The sequence below is a fragment of the Sporobolomyces koalae genome (genome assembly GCF_050403365.1).
Source record: "Sporobolomyces koalae JCM15063 DNA, S_koalae_JCM15063T_v1_ctg7, whole genome shotgun sequence".
In the NCBI taxonomy this organism is placed as follows: Eukaryota; Fungi; Basidiomycota; class Microbotryomycetes; order Sporidiobolales; family Sporidiobolaceae; genus Sporobolomyces; species Sporobolomyces koalae.
Window position 1 is genome coordinate 314,446 of NW_027481764.1, and position 11,853 is coordinate 326,298.

General features: G+C 55.6%; 7 protein-coding genes across 7 annotated transcripts; 3 read left to right on the top strand and 4 right to left on the bottom strand.

The window, feature by feature from the left end:
* Positions 1-736: 736 nt before the first annotated feature.
* JCM15063_004143 (uncharacterized protein) lies at positions 737-1,766 on the bottom strand (the record flags this gene model as incomplete). Its single annotated transcript, XM_076677187.1, has 4 exons — positions 737-880; positions 960-1,115; positions 1,188-1,421; positions 1,497-1,766. The coding sequence occupies 4 exons, from the start codon at positions 1,764-1,766 to the stop codon at positions 737-739; spliced, it is 804 nt and encodes a 267-aa protein (XP_076535706.1).
* Positions 1,767-2,070: 304 nt separating this feature from the next.
* On the bottom strand, positions 2,071-4,223 carry JCM15063_004144 (uncharacterized protein; the record flags this gene model as incomplete). Its single annotated transcript, XM_076677188.1, has 4 exons — positions 2,071-2,813; positions 2,887-3,659; positions 3,720-3,979; positions 4,194-4,223. 4 exons carry the CDS (start codon positions 4,221-4,223, stop codon positions 2,071-2,073), a joined length of 1,806 nt encoding a protein of 601 aa, XP_076535707.1.
* A 622-nt stretch (positions 4,224-4,845) lies between these two features.
* On the bottom strand, positions 4,846-6,087 carry JCM15063_004145 (uncharacterized protein; the record flags this gene model as incomplete). Its single annotated transcript, XM_076677189.1, has 6 exons — positions 4,846-4,956; positions 5,036-5,097; positions 5,168-5,337; positions 5,424-5,504; positions 5,561-5,651; positions 5,979-6,087. 6 exons carry the CDS (start codon positions 6,085-6,087, stop codon positions 4,846-4,848), a joined length of 624 nt encoding a protein of 207 aa, XP_076535708.1.
* A 586-nt stretch (positions 6,088-6,673) lies between these two features.
* JCM15063_004146 (uS8 family ribosomal protein) lies at positions 6,674-7,270 on the top strand (the record flags this gene model as incomplete). The annotated part of the gene is made up of 4 exons (XM_076677190.1): positions 6,674-6,691; positions 6,752-6,863; positions 6,939-7,184; positions 7,257-7,270. The coding sequence occupies 4 exons, from the start codon at positions 6,674-6,676 to the stop codon at positions 7,268-7,270; spliced, it is 390 nt and encodes a 129-aa protein (XP_076535709.1).
* A 335-nt stretch (positions 7,271-7,605) lies between these two features.
* On the top strand, positions 7,606-8,994 carry JCM15063_004147 (SDR family oxidoreductase; the record flags this gene model as incomplete). Its single annotated transcript, XM_076677191.1, has 8 exons — positions 7,606-7,662; positions 7,755-7,806; positions 7,872-8,058; positions 8,131-8,162; positions 8,228-8,332; positions 8,428-8,618; positions 8,696-8,836; positions 8,917-8,994. 8 exons carry the CDS (start codon positions 7,606-7,608, stop codon positions 8,992-8,994), a joined length of 843 nt encoding a protein of 280 aa, XP_076535710.1.
* A 134-nt stretch (positions 8,995-9,128) lies between these two features.
* On the top strand, positions 9,129-10,486 carry JCM15063_004148 (uncharacterized protein; the record flags this gene model as incomplete). The annotated part of the gene is made up of 6 exons (XM_076677192.1): positions 9,129-9,226; positions 9,309-9,403; positions 9,491-9,608; positions 9,678-10,022; positions 10,093-10,242; positions 10,324-10,486. The coding sequence occupies 6 exons, from the start codon at positions 9,129-9,131 to the stop codon at positions 10,484-10,486; spliced, it is 969 nt and encodes a 322-aa protein (XP_076535711.1).
* A 69-nt stretch (positions 10,487-10,555) lies between these two features.
* Positions 10,556-11,473, bottom strand: JCM15063_004149 (glutathione S-transferase family protein; the record flags this gene model as incomplete). Its single annotated transcript, XM_076677193.1, has 3 exons — positions 10,556-10,799; positions 10,871-11,032; positions 11,232-11,473. 3 exons carry the CDS (start codon positions 11,471-11,473, stop codon positions 10,556-10,558), a joined length of 648 nt encoding a protein of 215 aa, XP_076535712.1.
* Positions 11,474-11,853: the final 380 nt, after the last annotated feature.

The following is an 11,853-nucleotide window of genomic DNA, read 5'->3' on the forward strand; positions in this document are numbered from 1 at the left end:
TGTCTTTTCCTGTTCCACTTTGTTTTTCACTCTCGCTGCTCCTAACTTGGGTGAGGGAAGGGCAATTCAGGAGCAGCGAGGGAGCAAAAACAATGGAACAGGAAGAACATACAAAAGAAACAGAAAAAACCAAACCACCGGGGAGACTCTGAGTTTAACTCGCGCTAGGCAGGGGAATCTGTACATGAGTCAGAGGGTACGGGTCTCAGCGCGAGTTGCAAAGGCCGATGTTCATCCGAGCGAGACCACCGTAGTCAAAGTTTGAAAGGAGGGACCACAAAAAGGAACAGACTACTGTAATTAGAACAGATCATCATGACTTCCTTACCGAGCCCCCCTAACGACGTCCCGCCGAGCGTATTTCGTCACTCCTTGGTCCAGTGCAAGAGTCATTGTCAAGTCAACTGCTTGCTATACTGGGCCAGACTGTAGCGCTTTCGAGACCAACGAAACTCGATAATTACGCAGTGATTCTCGTTTATCTCCTGTAGGACCATATGCGTACAGCGGGTACTACATTACATGTTGCCCATTCGCTCGTGACATACTGCAGAAACCTGCACGAGCCTAGTCCACTGGATCCTGTAAGCGATACTCCTTCGACCTAGGGCAACCCTGCTCCCAGCCCGGATCGCGAATATATGACCCCCGTGGGAATGACCCGAGTTGCATTTGGATGGAGGGTCATGGAATTGCCGTCTTGCGCTTGAGGGAGGGAGGGAGGGAGACCGCGGGTTCAGATGAACTTGCCCAGTCCTTTCACTTCAAACACGGCTCCGTTTTCCTCTAGTCGATATTCCAACGCGTCTTTGCCCGTCCTCGTTCGGATCCCTTCCTGATCTTGCGAGAGAGCCAGAGCAGGGCCCGGTTGAATCGACAACTGTAAAGTCCACAGATGTAACTCTTCTGCTGATCAGCTTGACAATCACCGCAACCAGTATTGAAGGCAGATCACGTACCTCTCCTCTCGCCTGAGCGACAAGCGATTTGAGCTCGAACCAGTAGTCGCTCGATTGTAGGATCTTCCTGAACAGGTACTGGTCCGATTCGTCCTCGATAACCGGATGAGGAGAGATCGAATCGGCGTGCAAAACCGAGACGAGCGTTGATCGAGTCTGTTATACCAGTTCAGATTTCGTGCTCATCAGCTTCGTTCTTTCGTAGCGTGATATTGCCAAGTGCTTTACTGTTATGCACAAATTCCTCAGGGCGAGGTGGAACTTGTTGATCTTCTCGAGGTCGTTACCAATCCAGCTGAGTGCGCTCACGTCATCGAGAATGACGAGCGTGCCTTCTTCTTCTTCTGTCCGGAGAGCATCGACAGTTTCACGAACGAGCGCGTACAGTTGGACGAGGTCTCCCGAAGATCCATCGATGTATCGAAAGTTGCCCAACGTCTTTTCGCTAGTCAATTGTACGCTCTAAAGATACGCGTGTCAAGAAGAATCAGCTCTTGACTCCTGATAGATCGATGCGAGAGGCCGACCAGTGCTTGCCTGTTTCTTGAGAATGTTGGTGTATTCTGATTCAACTTCGCGGATTCCGACAAGAACAACCTTGCCTTTACCCTTGCCCTTGAGATCGATCGGCACAGACTTGCGTAGGGTTCTTGCCACGAGTTGAGTCACGAGGAACAGGGATGGAGATGCGAGAGTGTCGGTGATCAAGATCGAAGTCGCAGGCGGAAGCACGTTTGAGCGTGATCCGGAGGCAAGTGGTCCTGTGCTCGCAGACGCCGGTGAGAGAAAGTCGACCGAGCGAGACATGGTTGATCGCAAGAGAACAGAGCAGTTTAATGACGGGCAGCTTGCAGGTCACGGGACCAAATGTCATTCGGTGTCCGAAAGAGTTCAAGATGGGGGTAGTTAATAGGCTACAAAATTCACGATTAGAAAGAAACGACAATGAAACCCCTGGCCTCAACCCCGACAGGAAACAAAAACAAGAGATCTAGAAAGCTGCGAAAGTTGCGAAAAACGATGACGGTCAATAGCGATCAAGCGCAAACATGAGGACAGGTGCCGAGACGAATTCGGCGTCGGAAAGGGGCCAGAGGACGGAAAGGAGGAGTTATGTCGACGATGATGTGAGGGCGAGCTTGACGTCGGGTTCGTCGCGCTGAGAGAACGCGGCTCGTCCTGCTGCACTGTTCTCTCTCGACCTGGGTCTCTGAAAGACTTCACTTTCTTGCAGAAGCGCGGGAGAAGGTTGTGCAGAGTGGATCGGTGTAGCGGATTGAGTCACAATGCGGGGAGGTGGCGACGAGGTATTGAGGCGGCGGAATGGTGGGGGCTGTTGCGGGAAAGAGTCGAGACCAGCGTTATGATCAAGTCGGATATTGAAAGATGCGACGGATTCTGGCAATGGTTCGCGGGGGACTTCCTCCGTCTCGTCATCGACCGTGAATGGTAGGTCCGCATCTCGTTCATCGCCTGCTTCTCGCTCATCATGGCCCGTCTCGTCCTGTCTCAGTTCGACTGCGAGACGGTGACGTCGATCTTCGGCATCCGGTGGCGGACTCAGGCTTCGCCTTCTCGCGAGCGGACTACTGCCGCTACGACCTCGTCCCTGAACATGCGCTAGACTCATGGGTCTGCCCAGCGCGTACGCCAAATCGCTCGCGTTCGGCGACGTCGAGGGAGAAGGTGGCGATCTCGGGCTCGACAGTAGAGGTGAGTCTGAAGGGTCGAATGGCGGCGGAGTCGACGGCGAGTGCCCGAAATATCCGTACGCGCCGAGATTTTCGCGAGAGGCTATAAATTTGACTTGTTCCGGCGTAGGACCGGTTTTCGGGAAGACGAAAGACGAATGGACTGTGTTCAAATTTGGCCTTGTAAGGATCAGCTTCCTCCGGTCCTGCGGTGCAGGGGTCTCAAGATCGCTCACCGAATGAGCCAGGCACCGGCTCAGAAATGTCCAATGTGTTGATGCTAGTCGTGCTGACATTCGCAAATCGTTGCACACTCCGATTCGCGATCGGGCTGTTCGAACCACTGCGCGTCGTGCTCTGTCCGTATGGACTTCGGCCTGGCGTTCCGATCGGCAGAAAAGTCGAACTCGAATCAAGGTTGCCGAGGACACGTTGCAAAGTAGATGCTCGAGGCCGACCGAACGCAGGGCGCGGCGGCGAAGACGCTCTCCGAGAGATCGGTGAAGAGCGGGTGGGGCGATGGCCGAAGAACCCTCTCGGCGGGGTCGAGGTGCCATCTCGAGAAGCAGTCGGAGAGAGAGACGCGCTGTTGAGGTTTCCCGGTGGAAGGTCAATGAGCCCGCTCCGAGAGGCGAAGGGCGAAGAGCTGTTGCTTCCATAGGGATTCCTCGACATGCCCACGAGCGATTCGCTCGCTGACCGTGGTCGAGTCGCCGAGAGAGGAACTGGAGATAGAGACGACGCGCGGCCACGTGAGCTCGTGAGCGTTGTATGGAGCCCGTGATCCGATGCCGAGTTGTCAAAGCTTGGTCGAACGAAATCGCGGCCTGATCCTGTCACTACATCCTCGTCGTCCTCTTCATCGTCTTCATCATCGTCCTCGTTGTCCGAAAGCTCTCCTGCCTCGGCGGTAGACGGTAAAGCGAGGTCGAGTCTTGAAGAGCTCATTGAAAGATCTGCCGTCTGATGCTTGAAAAGACTCATCTCCTGGTCCCGAGGCTCCTCCGAGCTGCGACATCTTGTCAGCGCGCACTCTCTCTCCACGATCGTACAGAGAGGATGCGCTTACTACAGAGGCAATCCGACCGGGCTCGCCGTTCTCCGTCTTCTCCTGCGTCTGGGTCGCTGCTGTCCTACAGGTCGATCACTGACCGTCACGCCCGACGGAGGAGGTCGATGACTCCTCGTCGGGTTCCCTCCAGATGGCCATTCGTGCTCGTGTCCGGTCGACGAAGGTGTCGAAGTCCCGGTACGCGGAGTTTGGGTTCCGCCGCTACGACGCTGCGCTCGTTCTCGGTCAATCTGGGCGTGTCCTTCTGCCGTAAAGTACTGTTCACATCGGTTCAAACTGGTCAGCGAATCGATCACGAGTCCGAGATAGGTCTCGGCTGAGGTTCCCGCGAGTTCCGACAGATCATGCCGCGGCCTTTGTATCCGGAACTGCGGGGGATTGACAGCGGAGCTTCTTGCCTCACCTAGGCGACGGGAGCGGCAGGGAGTCAGCAGTAGAGACGGTGAGATACTACGTGGGGATGGGACTGACCTTTTTGAGGTAGAAAGTCACCTTGCGCATCGCGCATCAGGAGCTCTCTCGTTTGTGCCGAGGTCCGGATGGAAAGTTCGGGAGGGGCCGAATCAAACGGACGTAGGTGTCGCAATCTGAGAGCGGTCAACACTACCGATGGTTCGGAGTAGGATCCTGATTTGTGCTGCGTGATCGGGAGAAAGAGGGTCGGGCGTGAGACGGTGGAGTTGCGTCGCGCACGCGCGCGCATGCAAAGCCGAACCGCACCCCGCGGCACAGCCTCGACGACAACGACCGAACCGCTGATACTTTTACCGGCATTGTCCAATGCTTAAAAATCACGACATCAGCATGGTCGGGGAGATCGTCATGCAGAATGCTTCACATGAAGGTCGGCGCGACGCACTGTCCCCCTTCCCGAGATAGCCATATCGCGGAAAGAGCCGTACGGAGCGGGTCGTGCAATGCAATAGGGGCACTCTCGAGGCGAATGGGTTGCTCACAGGCCAGGCCAGACGTTTCCCGATTTTTGAACCCGCGACCGATTAGATTTCCATCAGATCCGAAAGAACCGGAACGGGGGAAACAAGGAGCAGAAGAAGGGAAACAAAGTACTACAAACTCCCCTCCCTTTCCCATGTCGACCCAACCCAGCTCAGTCTGATCCGACTTAAGCGCGCATGCCAACAACGTTGCGGCGAGCAGGGCGACCCTCGAAGGCGGTGGAGGGAGCGACAACGTTGACGGGGAGAGCGTCGAAACCGAGCGACTTGAGGAGGTCCTGTAAAGAGAGGACATAACGCATAAGGTGAGCAAGTCTGAAAAGTACAGAGAAGATTCTGGAGCAAGTCAAGTCGTACCTTCGTGTCGGGGTCGACCTCGAGAGGAACACCTTGGGTGTCGAGGGCCGAGACTTCGGGGACTGGAGAATATCAAGTACATGCGTTAGCTGTGTTGCAACCGAGGCATGCGATTTGCAGATGTCGACTTGCCGTAGTTGTCCTTGCGCTCTCGCTCCTCCTCTTGAAGCTTGAAGGAGATACCGCGGACGGGTCCCTTCTGGATACGCTTCATGAGGTGGGTGGTGAAGCCGGCAATCTTGTTGCGAAGGCGCTTCGAGGGGATGATGGCAACCTCGTCGCAGATCTTCTTGTTGGTGTGGCTGTAGCGGCAGACGAGAGATCATACGTGAGCGAGATGATGCGCGGCGGGTCTCCAGAGGGGAAGAGGGCGAGAGCGGGCGCGTACAAGTCAAGGGTCAAGCGAGGGTAGTACTTCTCGATGACGACGCGGGAAGCACGCTTGACGGTCTTAGTACGAACGCGGCCCCTGTAGACACAGCGAGAGCACACGGGCGCGAGTCAGTCTCGAGTGTTCTGCGATACTTGCGAGTGAGTTGATTCTGCTGGTGTCGAGCCGACTGGGCGGATTCGAATTTGTAGTCGAGCACAACGACCGCGTTCGGGTCGTCTGACCCTGTCCATAAGAGAGCTGCTCGTGACAAGGTCGCTCCGACGCTGCCGTGCCTATGCCTGCGTCCCAGTGACTACCTCGTCCTCCTGGCGAATCGATTCATAACTTTCTTCTGCGCGCCCAATCGGCTCCCCCGACTGCTCTACGCTCCATCTGCCATTCTCTTTGCGCCTGTGAGCGGCTTCTCCGAGCAGCGGTCGAGGCGAGGGATCGAGGTAGCGAGGGTCGAAAAAGTTGCGACTGGCCGGGACCACGGGCAGGTCGTCTGTGACCAAGGCCGGCGGACGGAGTAGATGGGCGAGGTGCGAAGACGAGCGTGTGCGGCCTTACATATTGAAGATCTGCGGGTGAAAACGAGTTCAACGGGGGGAGAAGACAGGCGCGGCGAAAAGCTTGAAGAGTTTTCGTGCAATTCGCGCGACCAAATGTAATCGCACATACAGCGCGCCAATTCGGGCGAATACGATTTCACGATTTCTCTCTGCAACGGAAAAACCCTGCCAGACTTGGGCGTCGCTCTTTTTTTCTCGTTGCCTCGTGTTCCCCCGATCAGCCAATACCCACAGCAGGTGAGTGAGTCTACACGGTCACCTCTATGCTCCCTCTGGCCACCAGGATCGCCGCGCGCCCCGGCGTGGCCTTGCGCTGTCCGAACCCGCGCAGCCAGCCATGCTCACCGAGATGCACCTTGTCCCCTTCTGCTGTTTCCTCCCTTGCAGGATTCTGTCCTAGCCCTCCCCCTCGGATTTCTTTTCGACCAGCTCTTTGCACACCGATCTTCCGGTACGCATTAGAGTTCCAGCATGATACCAAAGTCCTGAAACGGCACCAGTCCTCCCTCTCCCGCCTCTCCTGCGCCTCTATCCCGGTTCCCAGGAGATCCGGACGCCAGTCTGCGCGACGTGCGCGTGTGCGCGAATGAACAATGATTTCTGACGGGTTTCCTTTCTCTCTTTCTCTTTTCCCTTGGGCTTCTTCGGCTTGTGTTGCTTGGTACGACTGTTTTGCGTTCTCACCCAACAGCCATGCGTGTCTCCGTTCTTGTGAGTTTTGATTGACAGCATTCCCGCCCCGCGGGATCGAGCTGACCCTCTCTTGCACAGGCCGACTGCCTCAACAACATCCACAATGCTGAGAAGCGTGGAAAGCGTCAAGTCCTCGTCCGCCCTGCCTCGAAGGTCATTGTCCGCTTCTTGACCGTCATGCAAAAGCACGGCAAGTCCTATCTTGGGTCCATCCTGCACCGCGTTGCATTCCGAGGCTAACATCGGATTGTGTACCACTTGACAGGTTACGTTGAGGAGTTCGAGGAGATCGACGACCACCGATCGGGCAAGATCGTCGTTCAATTGAACGGTCGCATCAACAAGACCGGTGTCATCTCGCCCCGCTTCAACATCCAGTTGTCGCAGATCGAGAACTGGGTCAACTTGCTCCTCCCTGCCCGTTCGTTCGGTTACCTCATCCTCACCACCTCGGCCGGTATCATGGACCACGAGGAGGCTCGTCGCAAGCACGTTGCCGGAAAGATCCTCGGTCAGTTTCCGATTCGTTATCCTTGTCAACCTACGCGGGCGAGCTGACCCCCGACGCTTGCCTCTTCTGTAGGATTCGTCTACTAAACTAGTCGATCTTGCTGCGGGTTTATCTGGTTGCACCTGTGTTGTCGACAGGGGTTCCCCTTCCAAAACGAAACAAAAATTGGGAGAACAAGTCGAGGGGGTTGCGACTCGAGAGAAGTCACACATTGTCACTCGGTCGATTGCAACTGTCGCGTCCGCTTCCCCATGTCTCTTTTTCTCAATTCTGCGTCTACGAGAGAGAGTGAGATTCCACTTGAATGTCCGAGCCAAAAGAAATCAAGACTTCGGTCTTCTCGCGCTGTCGAAGCCCGGGCTCTATTCTCTCACCCTCTTCCCTCTCTCGTTTGCTCTCTCACACCGACGGACCTCGCGACATGACATCGACTTCGGTATTCAACAAGGACCTGTACAAGGGCAAGGTCGTGTTTGTCGTAAGTTTTCGGACTAGTCTGGTCCCCCGACCCCACATGAGAGGGGAGCGCCCTCATTGACGTTCTCCTGATCGCTCTGTTCGTGTGTCCAGACGGGAGGAGGAACTGGTATCTGTTACGATATCACCAAGTCACTCATGCAGCGTGAGTAACACGAAGGCCCCCACTTCTCTCACGCAATGGGAGAACTGAAACCCGGTTCCGAACAGACGGCTGCAATGCGGCAATCTTTGGTCGACGTGAGAACGTCATCACAGAGTCAGCCGCGAGGTTGTCGCGGGAAACGGGAGCACAGTGTATCGGAGTCAGTGGAGACGTGCGCAAACTCGAAACGCTCGAAGCGGCGGTCAAACGGACGGTCGAAAAGTTTGGCAAGATTGACTACGTTGTCTGCGGGTAAAGACTCTCTCTGTCGTGCAGAATTTGATATAACGTGTGAGCTGATCCTCGCCCGGTGTGATCCAACAGCGCGGCCGGCAATTTCTTGAGTCCCCTCGAAGGTGAGCTTGCCAAATGATCTTGCGCTCAGCCCAACCCTGACAGCCATCGCTGCACTCGGTCGCAGGTCTCTCGGCGAATGCATTCAGGACCGTTATGGAGATCGACACGATTGGAACGTACAACACTTATAAAGCGACGATCGGGGAGATTTGCAAGTCGCGGGGAGTCTGTGCGTCAATATACTCGCTGCTGCTCTGCCGTACTGCTTCGACTCAGCAACGATGTACTGATACGACTTGCGCACCCGAGCGCATTCTTTTATAGACCTTGCGATATCGGCGACGCTACACTACAAAGGCCAGGCGTTGCAAGCTCACGTCTCGGCCGCGAAAGCAGGAGTCGACGCTCTCTTCAGGGTCATGGCCGTCGAGTACGGTCCTCGCGGAGTACGCACAGTCGTAATCGCGCCTGGCCCGATTGACGGAACCGAGGGCCTGTCTCGATTGCTCCCGCAGGTGAGATGCTCTTTAATGAATCTGTTCTCTATCCGGCTTGCTCACCCGAGTGAGCTTCCCGTCCCTTTCTTGTGCAGGATGTGCGAGACAAGGCGGTGAAGAACGTGCCAGTCCAGCGCTTTGGCTCGGGTCAGGACATCGCCAACGCGGCCCTGTTCCTCTTCTCGCCGGCTGCTTCGTACATCAGTGGTACGTGCCTCGTCGTCGACGGCGCAGATGTGAGTGCTTTCTTCGTTTGGTTCCGGCTGTACGACGAATCCATGTCGATCGGCTGACGAGGTGCGCTCGGATTTTCCAGTACCACACTTCGGCACAGACGACTTTGTTCCCGTACCCGGACATGTTCTTGGAAGGCGCACCAAAGTTCAAATTGTAAAGGAGATTTTGTAGCTCTACTTGTATCCATTCTGTACTTTGAGACGTTGTGACAAGTTGAGTGGGGCGTCGGCAGAAGGATCAAGAGCAAGCTCCAGCTGGACGTTGGCTCTCTGATTCCCACATTCACCGATCATGTTCCCCGGTGCGCTCGACGGTGGCTCTTCCCCCTTTCTCGCGCGGGTTGGTGCGACACAAGCGTACCTGACTTCGACCACGCCGCACTCGTACATGTGAGCTTGTGATGAAGCCGAGATTGACCCCTCATCGGGCCGCTGGACCGCGGCTTCGTGCTGACTCCTCTCTCGGAGACAGTCCATTCTCTATCTTTGCGCTGCTGCATGCCACAAGGATCACTGCTGCGTACAGGGGTGTCACGCGCAAGGGAGGCTACGATGCGCAGATCGGAAGTGAGTTCTTTCGCCCCGTGCCCCACCCGTGATGAAACCCTTCGCATCGCTCGTGCTGTTGCTGATCGAGGCACAACGTCGGCACAGATCTTCAAGCTGCGATCGTCACGCTCGTCTTGATCCTCGGAGGTGGAACGGTCAGCAACGTGCTCCTTGGCACCGTGCCCGGATGGGTGGTATCGCCCATCCCGATCCTCACCTATGGGTAAGTGAAAGCAGTCCTCCTCGATCTACGCACACTCGTTCGAAGCGAAAACTGATGCGGGTGGTACAGTCTCGTCCCGGTTCTCGCGGCTAAATACGGAGCGGCATCCCTCCTGCTCTCGCTGCCTGACTTGCCGCGCGAGACTCTGTTCTGCCTCGTCGATGGGTTCTCACGCATCATGGGCATGACGACCCTCGGAGTCGACACTGTTCTCACGCACCCGAACCAAGCTGTGCGCGACAGCCCCTGGGCGATGGTCCTGATTGCATTCATTTCGGGCGGAGGCGGAGGAATGCTCGTGCCCATGTTCAGACTGTTCGGACCCGACTGGGGCTTCACGACCACACCCGCTTTCGTCAAGGATGGCCTCCCGATCGATGTGTGGAGCGCAGCCGTGATCGGTTACGTCTATGCGTAAGTAGTCCTGAGTCGCTCTGTCGTGCTGTGAAACAGCGATGTTTTCTGACTCGAATTGCGCTTGTAGCACTCTGATCGATGCACACCCTCTGTTCCGCATCGTTCCGGCCTACCTGTTCAAGCACTTGCCTGGTTTCGCCCAGTTCTTCCACCTCCCGAAATCGTACCTCACCGCTGCGAGGCACACGGTCCTGCTCCAACCGGCTGAAGCCAAAGTGTAAGCTTACCCGATACTCGATTGCTAGACTCTGTCCAGACCTGCTCCCGAGACTGACAAGCGTCTACCTCGACTCGACAGGTTCTGCTCGCTTCTTCTCGCGTCGATGCTGTTTGCTTCTCGAGTGGCGATCCCGTACTTCAAGTCTTCACGCAAATTGTCGACCCAAACGGGTCGAAAGCTGGGAGCGAAACCTTCGACTGCGGTTGCACCCGTCTCTCAGAAAGACAAGAAGAACCAGTAAAAAGCGATCAAGGAAACTCGAGAGAAAAGAAGTGAATATCTACATTTGCAGGGACTCGCTGAAATCTATTTACTGTTCCGAGAGGTACTTGAGCTCTTCGAGCTGAGCACCGTCCGCGTAGGCCTTCTTGAACGAGTCCCTCTCTTGCCACCTCTTCCAGAAGTACTCGAGGTATTCGAATCGTTCGGTCAAGTCGGTGTCGATGACCTCGAACTTGGAGAATGCGATCGAGACGCAAAGCGTAATGTCTGCAAAGGTCGGTTCGTCGCCGCCGAGGATCCATTTGCGTCCGTCAGACAAGTGCTTGTCGAGCCTTGATTTCCCTCGTTCAAACATCAGCTCCTTGTCGTTCAATCTGGTGACAGAAACAAAAGGAGGACTCACATGGCAGCCGTGGCAATCGCCTCTCGACGACAGTGACGACCCCATTCCTCGTTCTTGACGAGTTCGAGTTTGTGACCCAATCCTTGGTGCAACACGTGGAATGCAACCGTCAAGCGGTACATGAGATGAACCCAAATACGCTGATCCCATTGTTGGTCAAGCCTGAAACCCACAAATGCACGGGTCAGTCTCTTTCTGAATGTGAGAACAGGATATAGAATCGACTTGCGCTTGTTCCTGGATCGATTCACCTAGAATCTTGCGTCCGGGGAACGTGTTGTCAAGGTACCTGTCCAAGACGCAGACGGCCGTCAGTCCCGGGCATTAATCCAGAAGAAACGACAACAAAAGCGAGTTTCACCTTGCAATTGCGACGGCTTCGGAGAGATTCGTGCCGTCAGGCAAGACGAGTGCCGGGGTCTCGCCGTATGGGTTCACCTTCAGGTGTCGCCATCCTCGTTGTTCTCCCACGGGGGTCATGTCGAGCTTTTTCTCCTCGAGTCGGTCCGCGATCCCCTTCTCGTACGAGAACAGTCGAATGCGCTGCGGGTTGACAAATACGGTCGGGGAGGTGTAGAGAAGGAGCTTTTGATCTTGCGACATGGTCAAGCTTGGATTTGGTAGAAGTGGTAGCAAATGGTTATGCGAGAATGAGAGTGTGAGAGAGAAAGAAGAGAACCATGGGGGGGCATGGCTTCATATAGGCGGGCAGAGAGACAGAGAGAGAATTGATGAATCAGCCATTTATCAGCCGATCGGTGAGGACAACGTCAGAGTGGAACAGGCCAATATGACGCTGCTCTAGAACGGCCGTGTGTAAGCAGGAGACCATTTGACAATCTACGGGCCGCGTGTTATTAAAGTAGGGACGAGCAGAGGTCAAAGCAATGACATCCGAGCGCTTGGAAGGAAGAGGGAAGCGCGATTCAGGTCGTACTTCCCTGAAGGGTGAGAACCTGACAGCGAGATCATCTAGTCTAGGT